We start from the raw sequence: 27576 nt of genomic DNA, 5'->3' as shown, positions 1-27576 counted from the left end.
TTTCCCAGTCTATCTCCTTACAGTTGAAATCTCCTATTAATATCACTTTTCTCCTTTCCTTAATGATTCTTGTAAGACTCCTTATTGTGTCATCTATCATGTCTCTATATTCTTGGTTAGTCCATGAGTTTGTTTTTGGTGGCAAATACGTTCCAATGATTGTTAACTCCTTTTTATTAATATTTACCTTAACATACAAAATTTCTGATTTTCCTTCCCCAAACTCCACTTGATTTACCACTATCTCCTTCCTTAACATCATCATGACTCCTCCTCCTCCTTTACCCACTCTGTCTCTCCTCCATATATTATACCTTTTATCTATTTGTGTGTGTGTGTGTGTGTGTGTGTGTATTTACCTAGTTGTATTTTACCTAGTTGTAGTTTTACAGGGCCTGGGCTTTATGCTCGTGTGGCCCCGTCTCCATATCTACACTTATCCAATCTTACTTTAAAAGTGTGCACACTCGTTGCAGACACTACTTCTTCATCTAAACTGTTCCACGTCTCAATACATCTCTGGAAACTATATTTTTAATATCTCTCAGACATCTTCCTTTCTCAGCTTTTACTATGCGATCTTGTGCTTGGTGTCATATTCTTCTCTCAGGATCAGTTTCTCATTATCCACTTGGTCCATTCCGTTGATCAATTTATAGACTTGTATCAGGTCTTCTCTCCCTTCTTTGTTCCAAGGTTGGTAGATCCATAGCCTTTAGTCTCTCCTCATATGTCATCCCTTCAAGTTCTGGGACCATTCTTGTAGCCATTTTTTGTAGCCTCTCCAATTTCCTTATGTGTTTCTTTTATGAGGGTCCACACTACTCCTGCATATTCCAATCTGGGTCTTATTATAGTATTTATCAATTTCTTCATCATTTCTTTGTCCATGTAGTGAAATGCTACTCCAATATTCCTCAGCAAATTATATGTTTCTCTAAAAATTCTATCAATATGGCTTACTGGTTGATTGTTTTCTTCCATCGTCACTCCTAAGTCCTTTTCCTTTTTACTTTCTCCAGTTCTACTCCATCTCCCATCTTATAGATTCCCACAGGTCGTCTTTCACTCTTTCCCATTTCCATGACATGGCTTTTGTTCACATTGAATTCCATTTCCCACTTCTTACTCCATTCCCAGATCTTATTTAGGTCTTCTTGCAGTATTTCACAATCCTCCTTTTGCTTTATAACTCTGCACAGTTTCGTATCATCCGCAAACAAATTTATGTAGCTGTTCACTCCTTCTGGCATGTCGTTAATATAAATGAGGAAAAGTACTGGTGCCAATACTGACCCCTGTGGCACTCCGCTTTCTACTGCTCTCCACTTGGACTTCATATCTTTAACTACCGTCCTTATTTCTCTCCCCCTCAAATAATTTTCTATCCATCTCAATGTGCTTCCTTTTAAGCCACCCTTCTCCTCTAACTTCCACAGTAATCTTGCATGTGGCACTTTGTCAAACGCCTTTTTTAAATCCAAATAGATGCAGTCAACCCATCCCTCTCTCTTGTACTCTGTCAACTATTCTAGAATAGAAACTCAATAAATTAGTTACACAAGACCATCCTTTTCTAAAACCAAATTGGCTATTTGATATTAATTTGTTGTCTTCAAGGAACTCGATCCATTGTTTCTTTATTATTCTTTCACACATCTTGCATATTACACTAGTTAGTGATACCGGTCTGTAATTTAAAGGTTCTTCTTCCTTCCACTCTTATATATGGGAACCACCTCAGCTCTTTTCCATTCTACTGGCACTGTTCCATTTTCTATTGAGCATTTTATGATGTTGTATATAGGACTTGCTAGTTCTTCCCTACATTCTTTCAGTATTCTGCCTGAGACTTCATCCGGTCCCATTGCCTTCTCTTCATCCAGTTCCTTCATTAACTCTTTTATTTCAAGCTTGGTTACTTTAATCTCTTTCATATAGATTGTCTCTCCATTACCCTGTGGCCTCTCAAATTTGGATTCTTTAGTAAAGACCTCCTGGAATTTTTTATTTAATAGTTCTGCCATACTTTTGGGTCTTCCACCATCCCATTCTCTCCTTTTAACCTTTCTATTGTTTCTTTATGCCTAATTTTTCCATTTATGAATCTATAGAACAATTTTGGTTGCTCCTTACATTTTTCGACAATATCTTTTCAAGTTCTTTTCCTCTTCCTTCCTCACCTTAACATATTCATTTCGCTGCCTTGAAGTTTTCCTTGTTTGTTGGATTCCTATTTCTCCTCCACCTTTTCCATGCTCCATCTCTTTTCTCCTTTGCCCTAGCACACCTTGCATTAAACCAATCTTTCTTTCCTTCTTCTTTTGGTCTATATTTTGGGACATATTCCCGACTCCTGTTTTGTATATTTCCAAAAATAAGTTATATTTGTCTTGCGTTGTCTCTGAGTTTTCCATCTCCTCCCAGTCTACGTTTTTAAAATAGTTCTTGAGATTCTCAATATCAGCCTTTCTGTAATTTAATCGGTCTCCTTTGTATGAATCGTCTCTATCTTCCTTTCCCTCTTCTATATCTATTTCTAATATTGCATGGTCACTCTTTCCCAATGGGCACTTATATCTTATATCGTCATTAATTTGTGTGTGTGTGTGTGTCTACCTAGTTGTATTTACCTAGTTGTATGTTACAGGGTTTAAGTGAGGATCATAGTGACCTGTCTCCATATCTACATTTATCTAATTTTTACTTAAATTTGTGCACACTTTCTGCTGTTATAATCTCATCACTTAATCCATTCCAGGTGTCCACTGTCCTATGTGGAAAACTGTACTTCTTGATGATCCTCAGACACTGACTTTTTATGATCTTCTTGGAATGCCCTCTTGTTCGTCGATCTCTATCCACTGTCAGTGATACCAGGTCTTGTTTGTCCATCTTTTCCATATTATTTACTACTTTATACATCGTTATTAGGTCTCCTCTTTCATGTCTATCCTTCGAGGTTGGTAATTTCATTTCCTTTACTCTTTCCTTATAAAGAAGATCCCTTTCTTCTGCAATCATCTTCATAGCAGTCCTTTGGATTCTTTCTAGCTTCTTGATGTCTTTCTGCCTGTATAGTGACCATACTACTGCTGTATATTCCAGTCTAAGTCTTATCACAGTGATTATTATATTTTTTATCATACTATCATCCATGTAATTGAATGCCATCTGGATGTTAGTTAGTGTCTTGTATGTTGAAGCAAATAGTACATTTATGTGTCTTTCTGGAGTCAGGGTGTCTTGTATAATCACTTGCAGGTCTTTCTCTTCACTCCTTTTCATTATAATCTCTTCTCCCACTTTATATTCCCACATAGATATTCTATTACTTTTACCCATTTCCATTACATAGCATTTCCTAGTATTAAATTCTAATTTCCACTTTTCGCTTCAGTTCCAAATCTTGTCAATATCTTTCTGCAATTCCATACAGTCACTGATGTTCCTTATTACTCTCATAAGCTCTGCATCATCTGCAAACAAATTCATATAGCTATTCAAATCTTCTTGCACATCATTGACATATACTTGGAACATAATTGGTGCCAGCAACAAACCCTGTGGTACTCCACTGGTAACTGTGTTATAGCTTGATGGGGGATATCTCTTATCATTGTTCTCATTTCCCTATCTGTTGAGTAGTCTGTCATCCACTTTAGGATATTTTCCTGTATTCCTCCCATATGATCAATTTTCCATAGGAATCTTCTATGTGGTACCCTGTCAAAAGCCTTCTTAATATCTAGACACACTGTTTCAAACCATCCATCTCTCCCTTGTACTTTGTCTATCACTCTTGTATAAAAGCTTAGTAAATTTGTTATGCATGATCTTCCTTTCATGAAACTAAATTACGAGTTATTTATTATTTGATTTACCTCCAGATATTCTAACCATTTTCCCTTAATAACAATTTCACAGATCTTTCCCACAACACTAGTTAGTGACAGTAGTCCATAATTTAGGCGGATTAAGTCCTTTTTCCTCCCTTGTATACTGGCACTATATTTGCTCTCTACCCTTCCATCAGAAAGTTATTGATTACGTCCCAATTACGTCCCAAACAGGTTCTACCAGTTGTTCTTTACATTCTCTCATTTTCCATCCTGACACTCCATCTCCTCTCTTACATTCACCTTTTCTAGTAATTCTCTAATAATCTGTTTTTCTACCAATATGTCTCTTAATCCTTCCTGTGTCGCTTGGCTGCTTGGCTCTATGAACTCTCTCTCTTCATAAAATATTGATGATTCAAAGCTTCATAAGTTCACTCTATCTTCTGGTTTTTTATATATCCTATTTCCCTTAATCAACTTAGTGATGATCTCTCAATTTGTCATTTTTCCATTTATGAACTTATAAAAAAGCTTGGGTTCCTTTTCACATCTTTTCACATCCTTTCCAAATTTCTCTCCTTCTCATTTCTTATCCTAATGTATTAATTCCGTGCCTCTTTATACTGCTTCCTATTTGCTTCATATCTTTACTTTCTTAATTTTTTCCAAGCTGCATCCTTACACTTTTAAGCTTTAGCACATACAGCATTATATCACGTGTGTATGCTTTCTTTTACTCTGTATTTGGGAACATATCTCTTTACTCCCTCATTATACTTGTCTAGGAAAATATCATACTTCTCTTGAATTGTCTTGCCTTACATAATTATCCTCCATTCAATACTAGCAAAGCAGTTTCTTAAACCTCCAAAATTTGACTTGGTTTTTTTTTTTTTTTTTTTTTTTTTGCATGTGTTCCTCATTGCATTTCAAAATTTCCTGATCCTCTAAAAAAAAAGTCTAAATCAAGGGCCACATCATCACTTTTTTTTCCATTTGGCTACATTTGATGGTTGGATTTTTTTTTTCCCCCCCCCACCAAATACAGCATATGTGATCTAATGTGTTTATCATTGCCAGTTGTAACACTTCCTCCCCCCAGCATCCAGCATGACTGTTTGTATCCATTTCTTCCCAATTTACATGTTTATAGTTTAAAATTCCCACAAGTAGCACTCTTCAGTCATTCCTTAGCATAGTGTCCAGGCAATTCAGTACTTCCCTTTGCATTTCTTTATGTACATCAAGCCTCCATGTATTAGTCTTTAGTGGCACATATGCAACTATGATACTCATTTTTTCCCTACCATCGGTTTTAATTGTTATGCTTAAAAACTTGGTCCAACCACATACTGTACCTCCTCCATGCATATATCCTCTCACATCATTATCAATACTCCTCCTCCTGCTTTTCCCCTTCTGGCTTTCCTCCTCTTTGAAATTCACTTGGACATCTTCACTTAACTTTGTTTCTGCTATACATACCACATCCAGTCCTTTTTCCCATATATAATCTCTCATTCCAAGCATCCTGATATAAATCCATCTAAGTTTGTATACATGACTATTGATGCTTTTCTTTTCCTTCCCAAATATACCATTTCCTCAGCTTCATGTCTTGTACTCTCCAGTAGAATTTCTTCTTCTCATTCTCTGTCCTTCTTTCATTTTTTTCCTTACCTTCACTTCTCAGTTCTCCTCTTTTCCATTTCTACCTCATTCATCTCTCTCTTTACCCATATTTTTATATTCTGCCTTACCAGCCAGCTTTCCAGTCCTCACTACCCCGACTTATTCTCATATTAACTTTCAGTGGTCATTTGGTTCCCTCGCTGTATTCACCAAGTCTGTATATTTCCTCTATTTCTTTCTGAAGACTCTGTTCTTTATCTTGAACCACTGAGATCATTTCTTTAAGCATCTCTTTCTCCTCCTTCTCGCTCACAAATTTCACAGGATTCCTTTTTTCTAGTCAGTATATAACCATGCGCTTCTTTTTGTTCACTGTGTCTCTCACTAATTCTTCCCTTTCTATGATCACTTATATGATTGTGTCTTTTGTTTTCTCTCTTATTTGCTGCTTAACTACTTCAGCAAAATTCACTTTTTTCTTCTTGTTCTTTTTTTCTCCAGACCTTCTTCCATTCCTCTTGTTTTGACTCACTTATCACCTTTCCTGTTTCCACAGTAATGTCCAGTTTTTGCTCTAGTCCCTGTAGTGCTACTTCATAGTTTGCATATTTGACCTTAAAGGTGCTGTTTTTCCTTTTTATTTTGTCCGGAGTTTTCTTCATGTCCTTTTTTCATTGTAACCATGCTCTCTAACTTTTCACACCTCTCTCGCAGCTGAAGGTTCTCCACAATTAGCTGATCCTGTCATTCAATAATCCTGGCCACCAGTTTCCTCATAACTTCCAACTCTTTTGTCCACTGAGATAATCCTTCTTATGTTGGCTCTTTCCTCCCTAAATCCAGAGAATTCCCTCTCTTTATTCCAATCTTCTAGCTGCCTTAATTCTAGAGGTGTTTCAATAATTTTGCTTTGCTCCTGCTTCTTGGCTTGGCTCCTTTGTTTATATAGACTGCAGTGCCAATTGAGCTGTCCATATTCTCACCTCCTTCCATACATTTTCTCAGCCTTAACATAAGCAAGTTCAATGTAACTTTGAAAACCAGGTCATTAATCTAGTCCCCCTCCCCCTATAACACATCACCAGGTCTACTGGGCTTCATGGTCGGTAATTGGAAATGTAACCCATGCCTCTTATTTTGTGTCTGCCTCGAATGGTCATTGGCTCATGTGTGTGTGTATTTACCTAATTGTATTTGTGTACGGAAAAGAGCTGTGTGTGTCCCGCTCCATATCTATTAATGTGTGAATGTGTGTGTGTGTGTGTGTGTGTGTGTGTGTGTGTGTGTGTGTGTGTGTGTGTGTGTGTGTGTGTGTGTGTGTGTGTGTGTGTGTGTGTGTGTGTGTGTGTGTGTGTGTGTGTGTGTGTGTGTGTGTGTCACAAGTCTACTGCATGTTACTAAACACACCAGCAACACATAACACAGAACAGCAATTCACTTGAGTCTTAAGTAGCCAGAGTCCTTCATCTGAATAAGGAAGTCTCACTATAACATTGAATGCCAGGCCAGTTTTAAGCACACTGGTCTGATGACATGTAGTTTTGGACTCTGATGCTAGAATACATACAAAAAATTACTATTCATTTTCTTTGAGCTTCCTTAATTGAGAGGATATTTTCCTTTTTATAACTTGAAAATGATGTAATTTAAGATAAGAATAATGCAATAAGTATGACTGAACTAAAGCAAACACATGCAATACTCTGCCCCATGGCATCCAACTTATTACTTGCCTATTCAAAAAAAAAAAAAAACCATACTAAGATACTGGAAAAGTCAGTACAATCAGATTAAAAACACTAAACATTCTACAACTACAAAAAATTCAGTCCCTGTACAAAATACACAAACAAACTAACCATACTAAAAAGCATGCAATATTCCTTCCTTCACACAAGCGTTGCTCAAACAAAAGCTTCAGTCTAAATGTCATTGAGCTAGAGAACCCTACTAATGCTGTGAGCTGCTTGTGACAGTTGTTGCCTTCTTTTCTAAGTTTTCATAATTACAGGTCACATGTTTTGAGCTTTACACTGATAATTTAATGCAACATTTACTGGCAACTAACCACCAGTCTCTTAGGCAGTCAATGTTGTTATTGTTGTAGCTAATTCAAATTTACATATTTGGAGTTTCACTAAAATACAAAATGCAATGACAACTATGCAGTCAGTGATTCACAAAATTTAGTCACAGGCCACATGAGAGTTGCTGGATGGTTTCAGAAATTATAAGTAAGCATACTCCTCCTTTCTGGGGAAGTGACACCTTCAGTGGACCTTTTTCTTTCAACATCTTTGTTGACCTTGGCCAGAGCACCTCACACAGACTAAAAAAAGGCATTGTACTTATGAGTCCAGTTGAAAATGTTTAGGAACCACTGCAGTATATGACAAAATTCTTAGTGTAATTATAATGTAACAAATTTTTATGAGGAACCTTCATCAGAAACAAAAGCAACTGGGCATTGCAGTACAATATGCAAAGTAATTTTGGTGACTTTACATACTTCTAAGAAAAAATATTTGCAGCTCATTAAACCTGCAGATAAACTAAGAGGCAATGAATATAAAGAGCAGGTTAATTAGTTTTACTTCTGGGAACTATTTTCCATTCACAATATTTGCAACTCGTCACTATAATTCATAACTGTTTCTTCAGTGTATCTTCTCACAGGTAGTGTCTTGGTGGTCAGGCAAGTCACACTGCAGCAGCGTGTCACTACTCAGCGCGGTGGGGAACAATTCAGGTGAAGCAAAGGGAAAGGAATGCCACAACACTACTTGGCTCACGTGTTCAGGAGTGACTAACCTCTGTGCTTCCTCCGGACTTCCCAATGACACCAAAACAGAACAATATAATCAGAAACATACTACATATTAGATTCTCTTAAGGATGACATGAGGAGCAGCAGCAGCAGCAGTTACAAGGCACAAGGACATGCATCGCTGCTTCACTATTCATTCCTACTTGTTATGCAATGCAACATATCCTCCCAGACACCAACTACAAGAGTGTGTTCTTCACACAACACTGCTGTAATTGATTGCCAGCATCTCTAATGTAATACTTACCATACTTGCTGGATTTTTTTTCAAACCTTATTATCTTTTTTTAACATCTAGTTTTATTAGTTCATTAGGGCTAGGATGATGCCTGCTAATGAAAAACTTTTTGTTTTGGCATTTGAGAACAATTAAGCAGAGGATTACCAGGATTCAAACCTGTGCACCTGAGGACCACTAGATCCTAAAGTGTGCTGGCCTCATGCACATGTACTGCACAAGTAAAAAAATTGAAGGCAATGATGGCACACTTCACGATGCAAGGTAAAGATGTCCCACTAGATGCACTAATATGTGGCTGACTCAAGCAGACACAATAGCTAGTGTGTGGCAACATTTCTTAAACATTTCCCTTCAAGATGATGTTGCCTGAAGAACAAGCTGATGTGGTGGTGTCTTGAAGCTTTACTGTTACATAATTTATGTATCCAACTAACATAACAGTTAAAGATACTTGTAAAGGTGAATCTCAATTCATATATTACATGCATCCTATGAAAAAATCTATGAAACATTTAAAATTTGAGAGCCTCAGGTTCAATTTTTTTCCATTTAATGTTTCTAATATTGTTTGGATAACAAAATATTAATAAGTAAATCAATTTACAAATGAAGCTTAACCTGCTCCATTTTCACACTCAACACTGCACTGTGGCTCTCAGGAAGGAACAGTTCTGTGTATCAAACAAGTGTTGTTAGGAGTCTAGCCACGCAAATTTTGGAAATTAAGATAATTCACAAATCACGTCTCTATTAGTTTTGAAATTGGTAGTTACACTGAGCAGGGAAGCTGATGTGACCACTGTACCATGGGTAGTATTGACAGGACTGTAGTCATCATATTGTATTCTACATAAGAGAAGCTGGTGGGTTAAGCAGCACCACTTTTTTTTCATGTAAGAAGGAAAGACTGGCCAAGGGCAACAAAATCAGGTAAAAAAGAAAAAAAAGGCCCACTCACTTGCCAGTCCCATTACAGAGCCTAATGAGTTAGCCAAAGGACAGGGATAAATGTTTTGAAACATCCCTCTTAAATTAAATCAAACCATAGGAGGTTGGATATACAGATACAGGCAGGGAGTTCCAGAGTTTACCAGAGAAAGGTATGAATACTTAAAAGTACTAATTCACTCTTGCATTAGAGAATTGGACAGAATAAGGGTGAGAGGAAGAAGAAAGCCTTGTGCAGCAAGGCTGTAGGAGCAGAGGAGGCATGTAGTTAGCAAGATCAGAAGACCAGTAAACATGAAAATAGCAGTAGAAGATAGCAAGAAATGCAACATTCCAGCAGTGAGAAAGAGGCTGAAGACAGCCAGTAAGAGGAGGGGCGTTAATGAGACAGCATTCTACATGGTACCACTACAGCCAACCAAGCACGAATGTTCACTACAGGTTGGCATTTTTTTTTTTTTTTTTTGTGCATTTAATGATAGCAGATGGAATTCAAGGCAAAACAGTCTCTTATGCTTAGTTGTAATAACTTGATGAAAGTGGCCTTCATGGGAAATTATTATTTTCTGTCAAATAAAGGTCTGAAGAACCTTTCACTGTCATGTGGCAAAGACTGAAGCATGGAAGTCAGTAATGCCGCATAAGTACTTCAATGATACACATATTATTACATTGAAATATTCTACAAGCCTTAATTTCCCAAAACTCTCATGCCAACTACCATGTATAATAACCAGTTTGTAGAGAAAAATAAATACAGTAAGTACTCATTATACGGTACATATATGTTCCTGAAAACCTTACCACAAATCGAAATTACCATATACCGAACACATTATAACATGTAATAATAAGGGATGTGTTCCAGCACATTGAAAGTCACCCCTACAGACTTTAAAATACATGAAAATAGTCACATAAAATAATGTAAAGTATTGCGCAAAAGAAATAAGCAGAAAATGTTTTTATTTCACTCGTCACGTATTCTCAGATGATGTCCCTTCCGAGGCTAAGGGACAGTACGAATTTCAGCCCTTACTCATCTTCTGCTGAGTGGGAAGATGAGGCTCTGCTCTGCAGATCCATTACATTCTCCCCAGCTATTTTTATTGCTTCACGATTCTTTAACACCGTCTAGACTGTTGGCTGGCCTAGGCCCAAGTTTTGACTTATGGTAGACGTACTGTACCTCCTCCTTGCTCTTTCCTCTTCAAAATATTTAATTTTACCTCCAATGTCAGACTACTCCTCTTTTGCTTTGCCTTTTCAACTCCAGCAGTGTCTGCAGAATGTTTTGGGGCCATTATGGGTGTGTCATTGTGTGTCGTGAGAATATCAACAAAAAACACGCTGTAAGGATTTCACTTGTGTTCAGTGAGAAACGCGGGTGTGTGAATGTGAGAGGATGGGGCACTGGGAAATTTGAGGATGTGTCTAAGGAGCTGGAAGAGTGGCATTTTGACTTAGTCGGAATGACCGAGACACACCTGAGGGATAATGTGAAAGTGGATGGTAGTGAGTATGTGATGATTGGAAAGGGACGGAAGATGCAGGACAGAGTAGGAGGAGGGGTAGCTATCATGTATAGGAAGGAAAGGAATTTTAGAGTAGAAAAACTAGATGTAGGAAGCTGTGCCATGAGTGAGGATATTCTAGCAGTGAAGGTAGAGTGCACAGGTGAGCATGGGAAGTGTGAAAGTTTGGTGGTGATTGTAGTATACATGACAGTAGAGGGTGAGAGAGTAGTGACAGAGAACAGCAGGAAGTATGGTATTCTAAGGAAGATCGTGGGAGAATGTGCTGGAGAGAGTGATTGTTATGGGAGATATGAATGCACATGTAGGTATACTAGGTGAGCAAATGAACAGGAATGGAGAAATGCTTGACGGCTTTGTAAATGAGATGGAGTTGGAGAACCTGAATGAGACCCTGGCTGAAGGACGAGTGACTTGGTGTGCGAGGAACCAGGAGTCTGCGATTGATTATATGTTAGTGAATAGGAGAATGCGTGAGATGGTGGACCGCATGTGGATTGACGAGGATGGAACGATTGACATTGTCTCGGACCATAACATGCTGGTGTTGGAGTGTAAGTTGAATGGGAGACAGAATAGGAATACAAAAGCTAAGAGGAGAAGGTGGAGGCTAAGAGATGCAGGATGGGAGAATTTCCAGGTAGACCTGAGTGAGAGATGCTGGGAAGATGAAAGCTTGAATGATGTGGATGAATTGAATGATAGATTTGTTGAGAATGTGAAGAATGCAGCTGCCAGCCAGATAGGGTATGTGAGGACGAGTGCCAGAAAGCATACGTGTAAGCCGTGGTGGAACGATGAGGTTAGGGATGCCAGGAGAGAGAAAGAGATTAAATAAGGTGTGTAGACAGCTGAGAAAGAGGAGGCATGAGAGTGAAGAGGCAGAAAGTGAGTACCAGAATGCATGGACAGCATATGTGAGGCAGCAGCGAGTGACGAAGCAAAAGATAATGAATGCCAAGGGTAGGTGTGAGAGAAGCGTGATTCAGTCCCTCAGAGAGAAAGGCGTGGAAGGTGGCAAAGAATGGTATAGATTCCTGAGGGGTGAGGGGATGTCTGACCGTGAAAATGTGGAGAGCCTCAAGGTGAATGGGACAGTGGTGACAGACAAGGAAGAGATGAGAAAGGTGATCAAAGAGTTCTAGGAAGAGATTGGAGGTGTTGGTGAGGTTTTTGATGTTAAAGAAGGGTGTGTGACACTGGAGAGAAAGGACGTGGATGAATTGAATGATAGAATCAGCAGAGAGGAAGTGGAGAAATGTGTGAAAAGGCAAAAGAATGGTAAGGCAGCAGGGCCGGATGAGATACCATATGAGATGTACAAAAATGGAGGAGAAGTTCTGATTGATAGGATGACTGAGCTCTTTAACCAGGTGTGGGAGGAGGAGAGAGTGCCAAGTGTGGAATGAATGTAGGGTGACTCTGTTACACAAGGGAGAATACAAGAGTAAAGATGAGTTGAAAAACTACAGGCCCATTGCATTAGTAAATACAGTGGGTAAAGTGTTCAGTGGTGTGCTGAATGAAAGATTGTGTAAATGGATTGAACAGACTGGAGTGCTGGGTGAAGAACAGAATGGTTTCCGTGTGGATAGGAGAGCTGAAGACAACATATTTGTGGTGAATGAGCTGATTGAGAGGAAAAGGAACGAGGGTAGTAAATTATACTTGGGTTTTCTGGATATAGAGAAAGCATATGACAGGGTGAATAGAAGAATGTTAGGCAGAGTCTTAGAAAAGATTGGACTGAGTTCAAAGATAGTTAGTATAGTGCAAAGTATGTATGTGGACACAAGAGCTAGATATAGACTAGGAGACATAGAAACAGACTGGGTAAAGAGTGAGAGAGGAGTCAGGCAGGGTTGTATTTTGTCACCAACCCTCTTCAGTTTATATACAGAAGAACTGGCTGCCAGAATGAGAAGGATGAATGCAGGAGTAAAGGTGGGGAATGATAGGGTATGTGTGCTCTTGTATGCAGATGATGTGGTAGTCATGAGTGAATCAGCAGAGGAGCTCCAAAGTCTCCTGGATGTTGTAGATGGCTATGGAAGAGACTTTGGGGTGAGATTCAGCAGTGAGAAGAGCAAGGTGATGGTTGTGAATAGGTCAGATGATGAAAGAAACTTGGTGTGGAGACTGGGAGAAAATGAGGTGCAACAGGCTGAGGAATACAAGTATCTGGGGATGTGGATGAGTCCATATGGCTGTGTGAAAGCAAAGAATGAAAAGATGAGTTTGGTGAACCAGTGGGTGGGTCTAGGAAGTGCAGCAAGGATGAGAGCCAGCAAGTATGATGTGCTGCGAGAAGTTTGGAAGAGCGTGGCTGTTCCAAGCATCATGTATGGTATGGATGTGATGACGTGGAATGAAAGTGAATTAGAGAAGCTAGAAATAGGACAGAACAGAGTAGCAAGAATGGCTCTAAATGCACCAGGGTATGCAGCAATAGAGGCATTAAGGGGAGACATGGGATGGAGTACCTTCAGAGAGAGGCATGTGAAGGCAACACTGAGATTCAAGGCTAGGCTAGAACGAATGAATGATGCAAGAATAGTTAGGAAGGTGTTTCTATGGAATGTTAGGAATAGCAGGTGGGGGAAGAAGTGTGTCAGGATGGTAGTGAAGAGTGGTCTGGAAACTAGTTGGGCATTCCAGCGAGTTGAGGAAGCATGTTGAGAGTAACTGGAGCATGATTGTTGGAAATGGAGAGGGCCCAGACTGGGATGTAAGGAAGTGGAAGAGAGAGATAGACAGAAGGGTGAAGTGTATTGGACTGAGCGAATGGAGGACTAGGATGGAACAAAAGAGTACTCTGGAGTGGTATAGGGAGAAAGAGGCCCCAATGTATGAAAAGTGGTATGATGGCAGCCTGGGGGGTGACCTCCTCTTCCGAGCTAGGGCACAGTGCATGAATGTGAATGCAAGGAGTTACAGATGGTCAGAGTCCCGCAGCAAAGTGTGCCAGATGTGTGACATGGGAGAGGACGAGACGGTGGAGCATGTGATGCTGGAGTGTGTGAAGTATGCCAGAGACAGAAATGAGATGATGCAAGTGGTGCTGAGGGAACTGGGGGATGCCAGGGTGGAGAAGACTGGAAGGGAATGGATGGTGTTGCTGCTGGGACTGTGTGGAGACACGAGTGAAAGGATGATAAAAGCTGTCAAGGAGTTCCTGGAGAGAATGTGGAGTGCCAGATGCAGGGATTAGTAGTATTAAGGATAGTGTCTGGTTTAGGTTCTTGCCGCCTTTTTTTTCTTTTTATCCCCTACAGGAGCTGCCGATACTAAGGCCTGCCTCAGGAGAAATCCTGGGACACCTGTAGAATCAAGATCAAGATCAAGATCAGGGTCGCAGGAAGAAACTGATTGTTATGGTGGCATGGTGGCGCTACAGTATGGTATGAAGAAAACACGGGCGGATACCGTATCTGTAAATTTTTCTTACCGTAAATAGAATCGATAATAGTAATTACCAAACACCATATCTGTGAATTTACCGAATAACGAAGTACCATATAAGGAGGACTTACTGTACAATAATAGTGTTTACATACAGCTGCATTATAGAGTAGAATTACTATGTATTCACACATACACACACACACACAAAAAAAAAATCTGAATGATACGAGTGCAACACTGAAATGATAAAACATTCAGACATGAGACAAAGAAAGCAATAATTTCAATTGATTTGTAAGTGTCCTAAGCAGCAAACCAACACCAATCTATGGAGAAAATACAATAGAACTTATCAGGAGTCTCGACCAACAAACCAAGCAACTTTCACTAGGATGCAACAGCAGATCAACCACAACTAGCACAGAGGACATATGGTAAAACTGGGAAGCAAGACAAAAGAAGTTACCTGAAGGCAGAGGGCGCCTTGGCCTCAGCCTCCCCGCCAGTCTGCTCGGCGTCCTTGATGACAGTCTGTGCGATCTCCACCATGTATGCCTCCAGGGTCCGCACCTTCTCCTTCAGGGTCTCCTGGTACTCCGCCTCCGCCACCCCTTCGTCCTGGCAGAAAAAGGAGGAACACATAGCTCAACCGATAGTATTGATTAGCCACACAAAATATTCTAAACTGCTTTATGACAGAACATTTTAAGGATAACAAAGAAAAGGGGGAATCACCACGTGATTGAAAAAAAATGTTAATATACCTTCAAAATAAGTGAATGACCACCCTCTACAAACAGACATGGCAAAAAAATTATCAAGAACGGCATCATGGCGGACAGTCGGCTGACAGTCAGAAAGCCATTTGATTAGCTGATGCATTTCTTTAACTTTTACTGGCTGTTAAGAGCTTTTCGAGCATGAACGCTTCTAATCAAGGTTCTAGAATACTGTTCGAACAAGCACTTTCTCAAACCCCAGAGATTCGAGACAAATCGGAATAACAATGGCGCCCAGAGATTTCAGTAATTCTTCTTATGACACAAATAAACACAAATATCTCAAAGCATAATAATATGTGATAGAAACTCAGAGATAGAGTTTGTCAGAATCAGTAAGGTAAACAAAAATTATATTCCTACCGTCTAAGGAATCTACAGGCTATTAATTGACATGCTTAGCTTAGCATCGGGTCTAGGGAATTTCTTTGAGGAAGTGTCCATGTCTAGGGATGTTTATCTATTCACATTTATAAGCTATATTTATCAGTAAAATCCGGCATTGTATGCGTAATCAGAGCAAAATTGTCTTGTCAACCATTCTCTCTTTGTTTTAATTCTAAGTCAGTGTTTTTCATCTCTACCACCCTAAATCCCAACATTGCCCAAAATCCTCACATTTGCTGGGGGAGGACTATTCATGAGACATTTTCTTAGAATCCAATAAGGTATGCAAAACAAAAATAAATAAAAAAAATAATAATTTTTCAAGTAAGATACATATTTTTCATGAGGTGAGATGGAAGACAAAGTCACAGTAACAGATAACATTCTAACATCCCTACCCTAGTCGTACTGAAATCATACGTGTCCACTACGGGAAACTGATGAGAGACATGTCTAGCCCTTGACGTCAGTGGTCTCGCTGAATCTGTTGAGTTCAAGCTTTCGGGGGAGACTGGACATATTTCTTTACTCTTGGAGATTTGCTATTGTTTGTTTGAAAATAGGCAACAGATATTTGAGACTGCAACAACATATATGAAAGTAACAACTTATATGTTGCTGCTTGTGGAAGGAAGCTAGTTTTACTTGAAACCAAAGTGCAGTCAAGTAGTGTCCGTTATGATGGATTGATTTGTGGTCAAACAAAAACGCAATAATGATGAACAACTATCCCAGACCCGACCAGTAGAAAAGGAGGATGGAGGGGAAATGAGTGGTCAACAAGCAGACTGTTATGAGGGACAGGTCACCAAAAAAAGAAAGGTACGAGCGATACAACATGAACTAAGAAAATTTCAGGAAAAATGGATGGAAGAATTTGCCTTCGCTTCATGAAACAAATTCACTGTTTAATTTGTCAGAAGGTGTGCTCTGGTTTCAAATGTGGAAATTTAGAATGCCATCTCAAAACAACACATCCAAACTTCAATAAGACGTACCTGCCTGGGAGTAACCTGAGAAAAAATAAAATTGAGGAGGTGGCATAGTGGATAAGGTGGTGAGCGTGGGATCAGGCAGACTTCCACGTGTAGGTTTGAATCCCACCACGTACAGCCTTAAAACACTTTGCCATTTGTTGAGTGGTTTAAAGTTACCTATATATCACCATGATACCCAGGTTCTAGGTGGTTACACTCAAGATGAGCTTGGGTGGTGATATGGGCCCTAATATGGGTACCACTATAAATAAAATTGCCTGCGCCACTAATGAGCGGAAGCTGAACAGCGCTTCCCATACACTCTTCAAGTGTGCCTACAGGCGCTATAGTCCTTACCATAAAAAAATTAAAAAAAAAAAAAACTTACTGCCTTGATAGTAAGACAGCAAAAACTGATTCACAGATCGACCTCTGCTGCTGAAAATCTGATAGAGACATCATTTGAAATTGCATGGATCTTGGCTAAGCATAAGAAGGCCTTTACAAATGCAGAGATAATTAAAGAGTGTTTTTTGGCCTCGTCTGAAATAAGGCACGCTGACTTCAATAACAAAGATGAAATCATAAAGCAAATAAGAGGACTACAGCTATCAGACACTTCAGTAATGAGAAGGATAGAAGAACTTGGTAACGACATTCGTGGCCAGCTGACTGCAGATTTATCAGCTGCACCATGTTTTAGCACTGCACTGGATGAAAACACATATGTATGTGACGTTGCTGAAGTTTGTGTATGAGCCAGGTTTTCGAAAGAAGACTCTTTTCGGGAGGAACTATTGTGTCTGTTACCACAACAAGGCCAAACAAGAGGAGAGGATATACTAAATGCATTTCTATCCTTTTTCCATGAGAATAACCTGAACTGGTCAAATCTAGCATCTGTGTGCACTGATGGTGCTCCTAACATGAAAGGGAAAGAGAAGGGAGTTTTCAGTTTGATGAAGAAGAGGGAGGAGATACCCAATTTTGCTACTTTTCATTGCATCATATACCAGGAAGCAATAGTGGCAAAACTAAAAAAAACTGTGAGTTGCAAAATGTGATGCAGCTGGTTGTGCGAGTGGTCAATTTTATTGTTTCACAAACTAAATCACCGCCAGTTTCACGAACTGTTGGAGGAGTATGAAACAGAATATGGTGATTTAGTGATGCATAATGAGATGAGATGGTTGTCTCATGGCAGAGTACTTGAACAATTTTTTAGTCTCCTCCCTCAAATTCGTGAGTTCCTTAAAAGTAAAGGAAGAAGCGAGCCAGAATTGGAGAATCCTGAATGGATAATGAAGATGGCTCTTTTGACTGATATCACCTGTCATCTGAATTCACTGAATCTACAGTTGTTGGGGCAAAATAAACATCCAGGTAGTATGCTACATGTAGACTGTATTCCAAAAGAAGGTTACAACACTATTGATACCAGACAGACAATTTGTTCACTTTCCAAAGCCCAGAACAGCCATCATAAATGATCCAGAATATTTGCAATGATACATTTGAGGAAGTATTGAGGGAGTTGAGGGAGGAATTTCAATCAAGATTTCAGGATGTAATGGAGTGCAGGGATTATTTTTTCATTTAATTGAAAACCCCTTTCATGTACCAGTGTCATCTCTGACCTCAGTTATCATAGATCTTCGCCCTGATCGTGCTGCAGTAGAATGTGAGATTGTTGAGCTGCAAACAAATGACACCCTTAAAGCCCTGAATGCTGAACACAAAGCATATGTCCACCACTTCTGGAACTTGGTCCCTGACCCAAACTATCCATCTTTGAAGCAGTGTGTGCAAAAGGTGATGTCCTTTTTTGTGAGCACATACAAATGTGAATCAACATTTTCAGCAATGAAAAGTGTGAAGAGAAAACAGAGAAACAAACATCTGGATTGTCTTACAAGGATTGCAGTGACAAACCACAAGTATTCCATGAGAAGAGTTAAGCAGCAGCTAGCACACTTCCGCTCATCACAGCATTAAGTAAGTTTGGTCTTTATTTTGCTAATACAGTGGAGACTCAATACTCAAACGTCTAAATAGTCAAATTTTTTTATAGTCGAACGCAAAAGTTCAACTTAATACACAAAAAAATACCTATTAGTCGAATGTCCGTCCACGTGGCTGTAAACAAAAAAGGCCTCATCCTTCCCGCCGCCCTATGCGCCCCACCAGTCCACCGCAGCCACTTGATCCTTCTCTGTCGTAAGAATAACATTGTTCTGCGCTTTCATCCTTCCCGCCTCCCCATGCGCCCCAACAGTCCACTGCAGCTAGTTGATCCTTCGCTGTCATAAGAATAACATTGTCCTGCGCTTTTATCCTTCCCGCCACCCCACGCACGAAAGATTGGCCAACCCTGCTTCTGTGTGTCAATCCTAGCAGCGACTGCAAAATTAAACAGCTGTTTTTTTCTAAACTTGGGTTTGGCAATGGCTGGAATGAATTACCTGATTCATAAGTATCAATAATCGGACTTTTTAATACTCGAACAGCCATTTGGAATTAGTTAAGCTCAAGTATTGAGTCTCCACTGGGTAAAATTCTTGTTTCTGCCCACACTCCCCTCTCCACCCCCCAACAAGCTTGGGGACAGGTGGGAATAGAGGGTTTTGGGTGGGATACATGAAATGTGTCGGAAATGCGTATTTTTGGCATAAAATGAAAAAAATTTCCATTAAAAAGTCTACGAAATTTTCATTACAAGTTTCCTAATTTTACTAATTTCTATACAGGGCTGTGGCCCCCCCGCACCCCCCCAAAACACTAAGGTAAGGTAAGGTAAGCTAAAGTAAGCTAAGCTAAGCTAAGCTAAGCTAACCTAACCTAACACCACATATACTTACATACTTTCCTAGTGATGCCAAGACGGCTTTGTTGCTTCACAAATATTGTTATCGTCTTCATTTGAAGATTCGTCACTGAAGTAGGGAATCGGTGCTCCTCGAATACTTTCTTGTGTACTCCTTCGCGACTGTTGTGGTGGGTAGAGACATGCAGCTTCTTTTAAGAAGTTATGTACCTCTCTGCCCCTCTCACTACTACGCAGGAAGAGGTAGAGGCTTATGTATTACTGCAAAAAGATACTTCGAATTCCAGGACGTCTTATCCACTCCTTTATGTCTCTCCACAGTTGTTCAATGTTTTGTGTGTGAACATCTGAATCAGTTGGATCCACAAAGTTTTCCGAATGATTAATCACTTTGTGAATATAGTTTTCTTTGGAGGGTTTGCAATATGCCCTCCAACAGTCACTCACTATTGGGATAAGCGTGGCGGAGTCACGTTTCACAATGCAGGGCTCAACTAGCGGTACCACAACACAGTGCTTAGACTCGCGCTCAATCGCACCAAACAGCTATGTTTGGGCCAATACTCGACCACACTCATACTTTCGTTTCACAATGATTGTTTCATCAATTTCAACGATCATATCAACACCACCAATTGGTTGTTGATTTGAAAACCAAAACTCAGTCCCTTCACTGCAAAAACTGCACCAATCAACTACAGTCTGTCGTGATATTTCAATGTTTGCTCGAACTTGGCTGTGGGAAAAATACTTAATTCCTTACCCACAAGTTTATAAAGCATAACACTTGCCATGGCTTAAATGTGTTCTTTCTAAAAATGTGCCTTTATAGTCACTTACAGCGAAATTGTATAGGCAGCGTTTCTTCGTCTTTGGAACAACATGTGAATCTGTGCAACGCCACTGTTTTCTGTCTTCACGAAATATGCACTCGCGACCACACCTTTCGCACGTCACTTGGCTCGGTAGCACATTATGACTACGAAAAAAATCCAGTGCTTGTTTGTCATCCTTGTAGACTTTGCTGACTAATTCATACTCTGAGAAAGAACAACCAGCACATGAAGAAGCCAGTGCTAAACTAACCAACAACAAATCCGTGACTATCAAGCTCAATTCGCAATTGATATCTCTGGTTCAAATCACAACTTAGATATCTCAGGTTCAAATCACAGCCGAGATATCTAATGCAGGCTAATGCAGTTCAATATTAACAAGTGCAGGGTGCTGAGCATGGGTAGAGATAATCCAAACAATAGGTATACAATAGAAAACATGGCACTAGGAAGTTCCAAGTATGAGAAAGATTTAGGAGTCATAGTTAGCTCTGATCTCGGTGCAAGGAAGCCATGTATCAAGGCCAGAAATAAGGCGAATAGAGTTATTAGATTTCATCTTTAGATGTGTTAAAAGCAGGAGTCCCGAAATAATACTAAAATTATACTTGGCGCTGGTCAGGCCACATCTTGACTATGCGGTACAATTCTGGTCCCCACATTACAGGAAGGACATAGCTCAATTGGGGTCAGTGCAAAGGAGGATGACTAAAAGGATACAGGGAATGAGGGATATACCCTATGAAGAGAGACTGGAAAAACTTAGTCTGCATTCCTTAGAGAGACGTAGGTTAAGAGGAGACTTGATAGAAGTATTTAAGTGGTATAAGGGTTTTAACAAAGGGGACATGAATGTAGTTCTTAGGATCAGTAACAGGGACAGAACCAGGAATAATGGATTTAAACTTGAAAAATTCAGGTTTAGGAAGGAAATGGGAAGGAACTGGTTTTCAAACAGAGTGGTTGATGAGTGGAGCAGTCTCAGTGGGCATGTAGTCAGGGCTGACTCAATAGGGAGCTTTCAAAGAAGGTTAGATAAATTCATGGATGGGGAAGATAGATGGAATTAGGTAAATTAAGCACACTGGGACTGCCTCGTATAGGCCTGGCGGCCTCTTGCAGCTTCCCTCCTTTCTTATGTTCTTATATCTCGGGTTTTGAAACTTGTAATTAAAATCCCGTAGACTTTTTAATAGGAATTTTTTCCATTTTACGCAAAAAATACGCATTTACAACACAATTCATGTACCCCACCCAAAATCCCGCATTCCCGCCTGTCCCCAAGCTTGTTGTTGGCGTCATCAAAGTCATGAAACTTGTAATGAAAATTCCGTAGACTTTTAAAAGGAATTTTTCCATTTTACGCAAAAAAAATACGCATTTCCGACCGACGCATTTCATGTACCCCACCCAAAACCCCGCATTCCCACCTGTCCCCAAGCATGTTGGGGGGTGGTGGGGGGAGTATGGGCAGAAACTAGAATTTTACCTTCCACTGTAATAACAAGATATATAGGCTAATATTACCATGTCTAATTTTTCTTATTTACTATATTGCACTAGCAGCCCAGTACTAGTTAATTTAGTTGAGTTACGCTAGTTTGCAGTAGCTGCAGCTCCCTTGCTAAAATTAGAGAATAACATTGATATAGGCAGCTATACAAGTATACCTACCTATAATTCATCAGTTCAAGGTAAGAGAACCATGAGACACAATCTACATAAAATGAAACAAGGATAACAATTACTTACGTATCTACCTTTCAAGGGAGAACCTATGAATATTCCTTAAAATAAGGTGAGGGTAATGCACATAAACATGCCTTGCAATGGAGAGACCATGGTCGGAGATGAAATAGGCTGCAGTGCTTCCAGCTTGATAATGGAAAGTTCCACTGGTCTGCAATCCACCGCCTTGCTACATCTGTATTTTTACTCGCTAGGCATATGATTCCTATGATATTTCCTGTTTTCATACATAATACAATGCATTTACACTTCTCAGCTCATCGGGTTGCGAAATATATGAACCACTGTACAGTTCCATTTGAAAACAAGATTCTTATGCGGAAAAACTACGTGACTGGTAACGCTGGCTAAACTATGAAACATTATCATTACGGAAGTGAAGCTTGGTTCCCCCCTTCTCTCTCTCTCTCTCTCTCTCTCTCTCTCTCTCTCTCTCTCTCTCTCTCTCTCTGTAAATGTAGTGTCTGCATGATATATAGGATCATATTTGTAATTCATGGAAAAGAAGACTAAACATGCATCTGAAAAACCGCGGTGTTGGTAATAGTGCGTAAACACAACACCATTACATTACTGAACCTTGGAACCTATCTCAAATGCATTTTATGTACTGCATATTATAATAATGAGGATATTGAGTATTGACGTATTAAGGGTGATTCTTATCTGAAAACATGATAGCGCCAACTTCCTTTTCCTCAATTTCTTTCATTTCATTTAATTTCTTTCACTATTCGTACTGACACAAGAAAAAAAGTAAAGCGCGACATTTTCCAGTGTTTCTACGTAATATCATAACAAACTCCTACTTCCTTTCCCTTAGTATTCATTGTCTTGTTTCATTTCCTTCAGTTCTAACACAAGGAAAGGAGTGAAAGGATGCATTATCAAATGTTTCAGTGTTATAGAAAAGATTGCTAACACCTGTTTTTAATTTTCCTCATCTTGTTTAATTTCCCTCAGTTTTAATACAAGGGAGTGAAAGGACGTATTATCAAATGTTTTAATCTCATATCATGTAAACTTAACGGTTTTTCACAACTAAGGTCGCACTTTACTAACACTCATGCAAGCCAGAATACAAACTGCTGGTTTGGACTCACAGCAAAACATATCATATGACATCACCGTGGTTTCTTTTAGGTTACGAAACTATTCAAGACTCTAATATAAGTCAGATACAAGTAAACGGAAATACAAATAGAAAAAGAGACAGGCTGTGGAATTGTTCGATGTTTGTAGTCGAAGAGATTCCTTTGTTGCAGACTGTCATGATTGAAACACTGCAGTTTATTGACGTTGAGGTCTTGAATAGCACTGTCCTATGTTAAATTTCATGACTTTAGTTTATTCCTTCCCTTTCTGCATGCAAAGATTAACCTACTCATCAGTTCCTTGTTGAGGTCTGGAATAATGCACTCCTGTAAATTTTCACGACATAATAGTGAAGTCCTCTATTCACTGGCAAAGTTAACTTACTCACCAGTTTCTCATAGAGGTCTTAGGAGGTGTGGTCCTTGCTATTGAGGTTCCAGACTTTATACGTTAAGATCTATCCCTTGCATGGCAAAGTCACACACACACACACACACACACACACACACACACACACATACACAAGGCTAGAACACTCACCAGTTTCTTGTTAAGGTCTTGGATGGTGCGGTCCTTGTTCCTGAGGCTGTTGTTGAGCTCCGAGATGCGAGAGTTGAGGTCGTTGATTTTTTCCTTGAGCGAACTTTTCTCAGATTCGGTACGCATCTGGGCCTTCTCGCACTCCTGGATGCGGCTCCATAGGTCGGCAGGATTAGCCACCACATACTCGTCCTGCGTGTTACGGGTACCGCAGGCAAAGGGATAAGTTATGGAGCGTTATGGTGTAGGATACAGGAGATATGTAAAACTATGAGGAAGGAAACAAGAGTCAAGGGCTTGTTATGGCTGTTACAAGGTATGGAACAAGTGATTGAGGATGCAATGGGTTAGAGAACAAAAAGCATCAGTGGTAAAGTTACATGGCAGTAAGTGAGTGGTGTAGGACATACTAACGTGTTATAGAGAAAAAGGCATTATATGTTACGGGACAGAAAAGTGCTATGTGGTAAGTTATTTGAGTGTTACGGGGCAGCTTATGGGAGTGTGATGGTGCAGGTTACGGGAGTGTCACTGGCCAGGAATGTGATACTGAAGTGTTTCAGAGTTAAGGGGTGTTACAGGACATCGGGTAAGGCATACGAGATGTTCCAGAGCGAGTTGCGGGATATTACGTGACAGCAGAGTGTGACAGGAGTGTTACGGGGCGATATGATTAGATTATGGTATAGTATAAGGAAAGTAGCCAATGAATATGGGTGTTAAGGATTAAAATATACAAGTATTACGAGGTTTATCTGACATTTTCTGATAAGGGGAAGAGAAGAAAGGGAAAGAATGTACAAGATTAAGACGAGGCTGGAATCAGTAGGTTAAGCAAAATTTTTCTTCATTTTTTACAATCGCTAATGAACAATGATCAAAGTGAATCTCTTAATAACTTCACGAGACGCCCCAAAAGCATAGGATAGATAACGAGCAGGGATGGGTTGCTGTGTTTAGGGACTTGAGGGTGACACGTAGAGAGAGACAAAAGAGAAAGAATTGTGAATGGAAGAAAGATTTTCACGGTTCCAGCCTACTTATCGACTTACTTTCCATCTCTCTCTCTCTCTCTCTCTCTCTCTCTCTCTCTCTCTCACCCGTTCGCCCGTGGGAATGTAGCTCATGTTGGCCTGGGCGGTGGTGCAGGCGGTAGTCAGCTGATGGGCGTAGCGCTCGAGGTCCCCTTTCAGCTCCGTCAAGTCGCGGGAGGTGAGATGCTTGACCTCCGTGAAGTTACGCTTGACGGATCCAATCTCCCGCCACAGGTCAAGCAGACTCTTGTGGCCCGAGATGTAGTAGTTGTTGAAGCGCTGCGCCGGATGAGAGAGGAGGTTAGTGGAGTGGGTCAAACAAACATACATAAAGAAAGTAAACAGTTTTGGGCTCGGAGGAATGCATATCAAACATAAGTCGATATCTTTTAGTAAGAGAGGTTAGTAAGCAGCTCAAAGGAACAAAAAAGGCATATATCACCCGGGAGAGTAAGAGACATGAAAAACGGTGACGATGATGACGATAATGGCCTTAAACAAGAACAAGAACAAGAACAAGAAGAAGAACAACAACAACAACAACAAAAAGAGGAAGACGAAAAGGACGACAACAACAACAACAACAACAACAAGACCATCTTCATTCCCAACACCAAAACAAGGCAAAAGAAGAAGAAGAAGAAGAAGAAGAATAGAGCTAGTGTGTAGGGATGAGACAAGACAGAGTGAATCGCCAATCAGGAATCAAAGCGTTGGTTGACTGGCTGGACGAGACGAGATGGTCTCGTCCCAATCCCTGACTGACACACGAAGCTCCATTTGTTACGATTAGCATAACAAACTCCCGAGCTCTGAGTAAATTACGACGCTATTTATTTAATTTCGTGTTGTCTCCTTGACTTAACCTTGGCCTGGGATAAAGGTTCGTCTGTTGGTGTGGCAATACTGAGGACTGGCATTCCCAATGTCTCACGAACTTATCTCGACTGTGTTACAATAGGATCTCGTAAAAGCTAATGAGGATTTCAAGAGTTCTCTTTATGATTCGAATGATATTCTAATAGGCTCTATAGGATGTTAATCTTTTTCAAGTATGTTTTCATGATTCTAATATTATTCCAAGAGGCTGTAGTAAAAGTTATTGGAGTCTTCAGGATTTTAGTGATAGTTTTCACAGTTTCAGTGGAAGATACTGAGTTTTCAAAAAATGTTTCTAGGATTTCAGTGACAGTTTAGCAGACTCTAACGAAAGTTATTGGATGTTTTTAAGAGGATTTTTTTTATTCTAGTGGAAATTTAGATCTTGTATGTGTGTTTTCATGATTCTAATGCTAGTTTAACAGGTATGTACAAGGGCCTTATCCGTCCTTGTATGGAGTAGCTACTCTTTACATGTTTGTGGGTGTTCCACTCGCACAGTTTGCTTAGATAGGGCGGAATCAAAAGCTTTTCGCCTCATCAACTCCCCTCCTCTGACTGACTGTCTTCAGCCTCTTCCTCACCGCCGAAATGTTGCATCTCTTTCTCTATCTTATCGCTATTTTCATGCTAACTGCTCTACTGATATTGCTAACTGTAAGCCTCCCATCCTCCTGCGGCCTCGCTGCACAAAACTTTCTTCTACCTCTCATCCCTATTCTGTCCAACTCCCTAATGCAAAAGTTAACCAGTATTCTCAATCTTCATGCCTTTCTCTGGCAAACTCTGGAACTCCCTACCTGCTTCTGTATTTCCATCTTCCTACGACTTGACTTCTTTTAAAAGGGAGGTTCCAAGACATTTGTCCCTGAATTTTGGAAAACTCACTTAACCTTTAAGGGAACTGGCAACCCAGTGGGCCTTTTTTTTCATTTTTTGCTGCCCTTGGCCGGTTGCCCCTCCTGCAAAAGGAAAAAAAAAATTCTACTGATGCTTCAATAAGGCTTTGTGTAAATTATTGAGGTTTTTAGGAAAGTGTTATGATTCCGGTGAGAGTTACACTCTGGAGGAAACAAAAGCTTTTATCAAAGATGTTTTCATGATTCTAGTGACAATTAAACAAAGTCTAGTGAAAGTTATTCGGGAGCTTTCGAGGTTGTTCTATGATTCTAGCAATTTCTTAACCCCTTCAGTACTGGGACGCGTTTTTACCATGAGTTTGGATATGATTAGAAGATTTTATTTACATTAGGAAGGGTCTATGGGAGTCAGAAGATTAATAGCCAGAATTTTCACTATTTTAATCCCCAACCAAGTTTCCGAACCTGTGTAAAAACACTAAATAGTAAGCGGAATGAATATGAAAACGCGCCATAGCACTGAAGGTGTTAAAGGAATCTTGTGGATATTAGAATTTTCAAGAGTATTTTCATGATTACAATATTTAAGAGGAAGAATTGCAGATTACTGAGCTTCTTTTTTATAAGTTACTAGTAATTCAACATGCTATAGTAGAAATTATTGGGATTTCGAGGATTCTAGTGGTAGTTTAGCAAGACCTAGTACAACTTATTGGGGTTTTCCAAGAACATTTTGGCGAATCTATAGATTGTTTAAGACTCTTTAGGAAATGTCTTCTTTCAAGTGTGTTTCCATGATTATTGAGATGATTCAACACATTCTATTGAAAACATCGAAATAATACAATGACGTGAAAAAAAAACAGATAAACAAGAGTCCAATCAATAAATGGTGTACCAAAAAGGCAGGCAGATACTCTGACGATAACCCGGTGACGTGTGTGTGTGTGTGTGTGTGTGTGTGTGTGTGTGTGTGTGTGTGTGTGTGTGTGTGTGTGTGTGTGTGTGTGTGTGTGTGTGTGTGTTTCACTGTTTGATCTGCTGCAATCTCTGACGAGACAACCAGACGTTACCCTACGGAACGAGCTCAGACCTCATTATTTCCGATCTTCGGATAGGCCTGAGACCAGGCACACACCACACACCGGGACAAGGTCACAACTCCTCGATTTACATCCCGTACCTA

The 27576-nt window shown here is 39.9% G+C and overlaps 1 protein-coding gene across 1 annotated transcript in view; it reads right to left on the bottom strand.

Moving 5' to 3' along the window:
• Window positions 1–27576, bottom strand: part of LOC123502970 (rootletin-like) — a 212928-nt gene that overhangs the window by 110885 nt on the left and 74467 nt on the right. The window contains 8 exon segments of the mRNA XM_045252269.1: window positions 6913–7028; window positions 8149–8303; window positions 8687–8706; window positions 9161–9213; window positions 10856–10977; window positions 14897–15048; window positions 23618–23809; window positions 24718–24930. Of these exon segments, the coding sequence (XP_045108204.1) occupies window positions 6913–7028; window positions 8149–8303; window positions 8687–8706; window positions 9161–9213; window positions 10856–10977; window positions 14897–15048; window positions 23618–23809; window positions 24718–24930 (1023 nt within the window).

This window comes from Portunus trituberculatus, chromosome 13 (assembly GCF_017591435.1).
Source record: "Portunus trituberculatus isolate SZX2019 chromosome 13, ASM1759143v1, whole genome shotgun sequence".
NCBI lineage: Eukaryota > Metazoa > Arthropoda > Malacostraca > Decapoda > Portunidae > Portunus > Portunus trituberculatus.
Note: the sequence above shows the minus strand (reverse complement) of the source record. Positions and strands in the feature narration are given on the sequence as shown.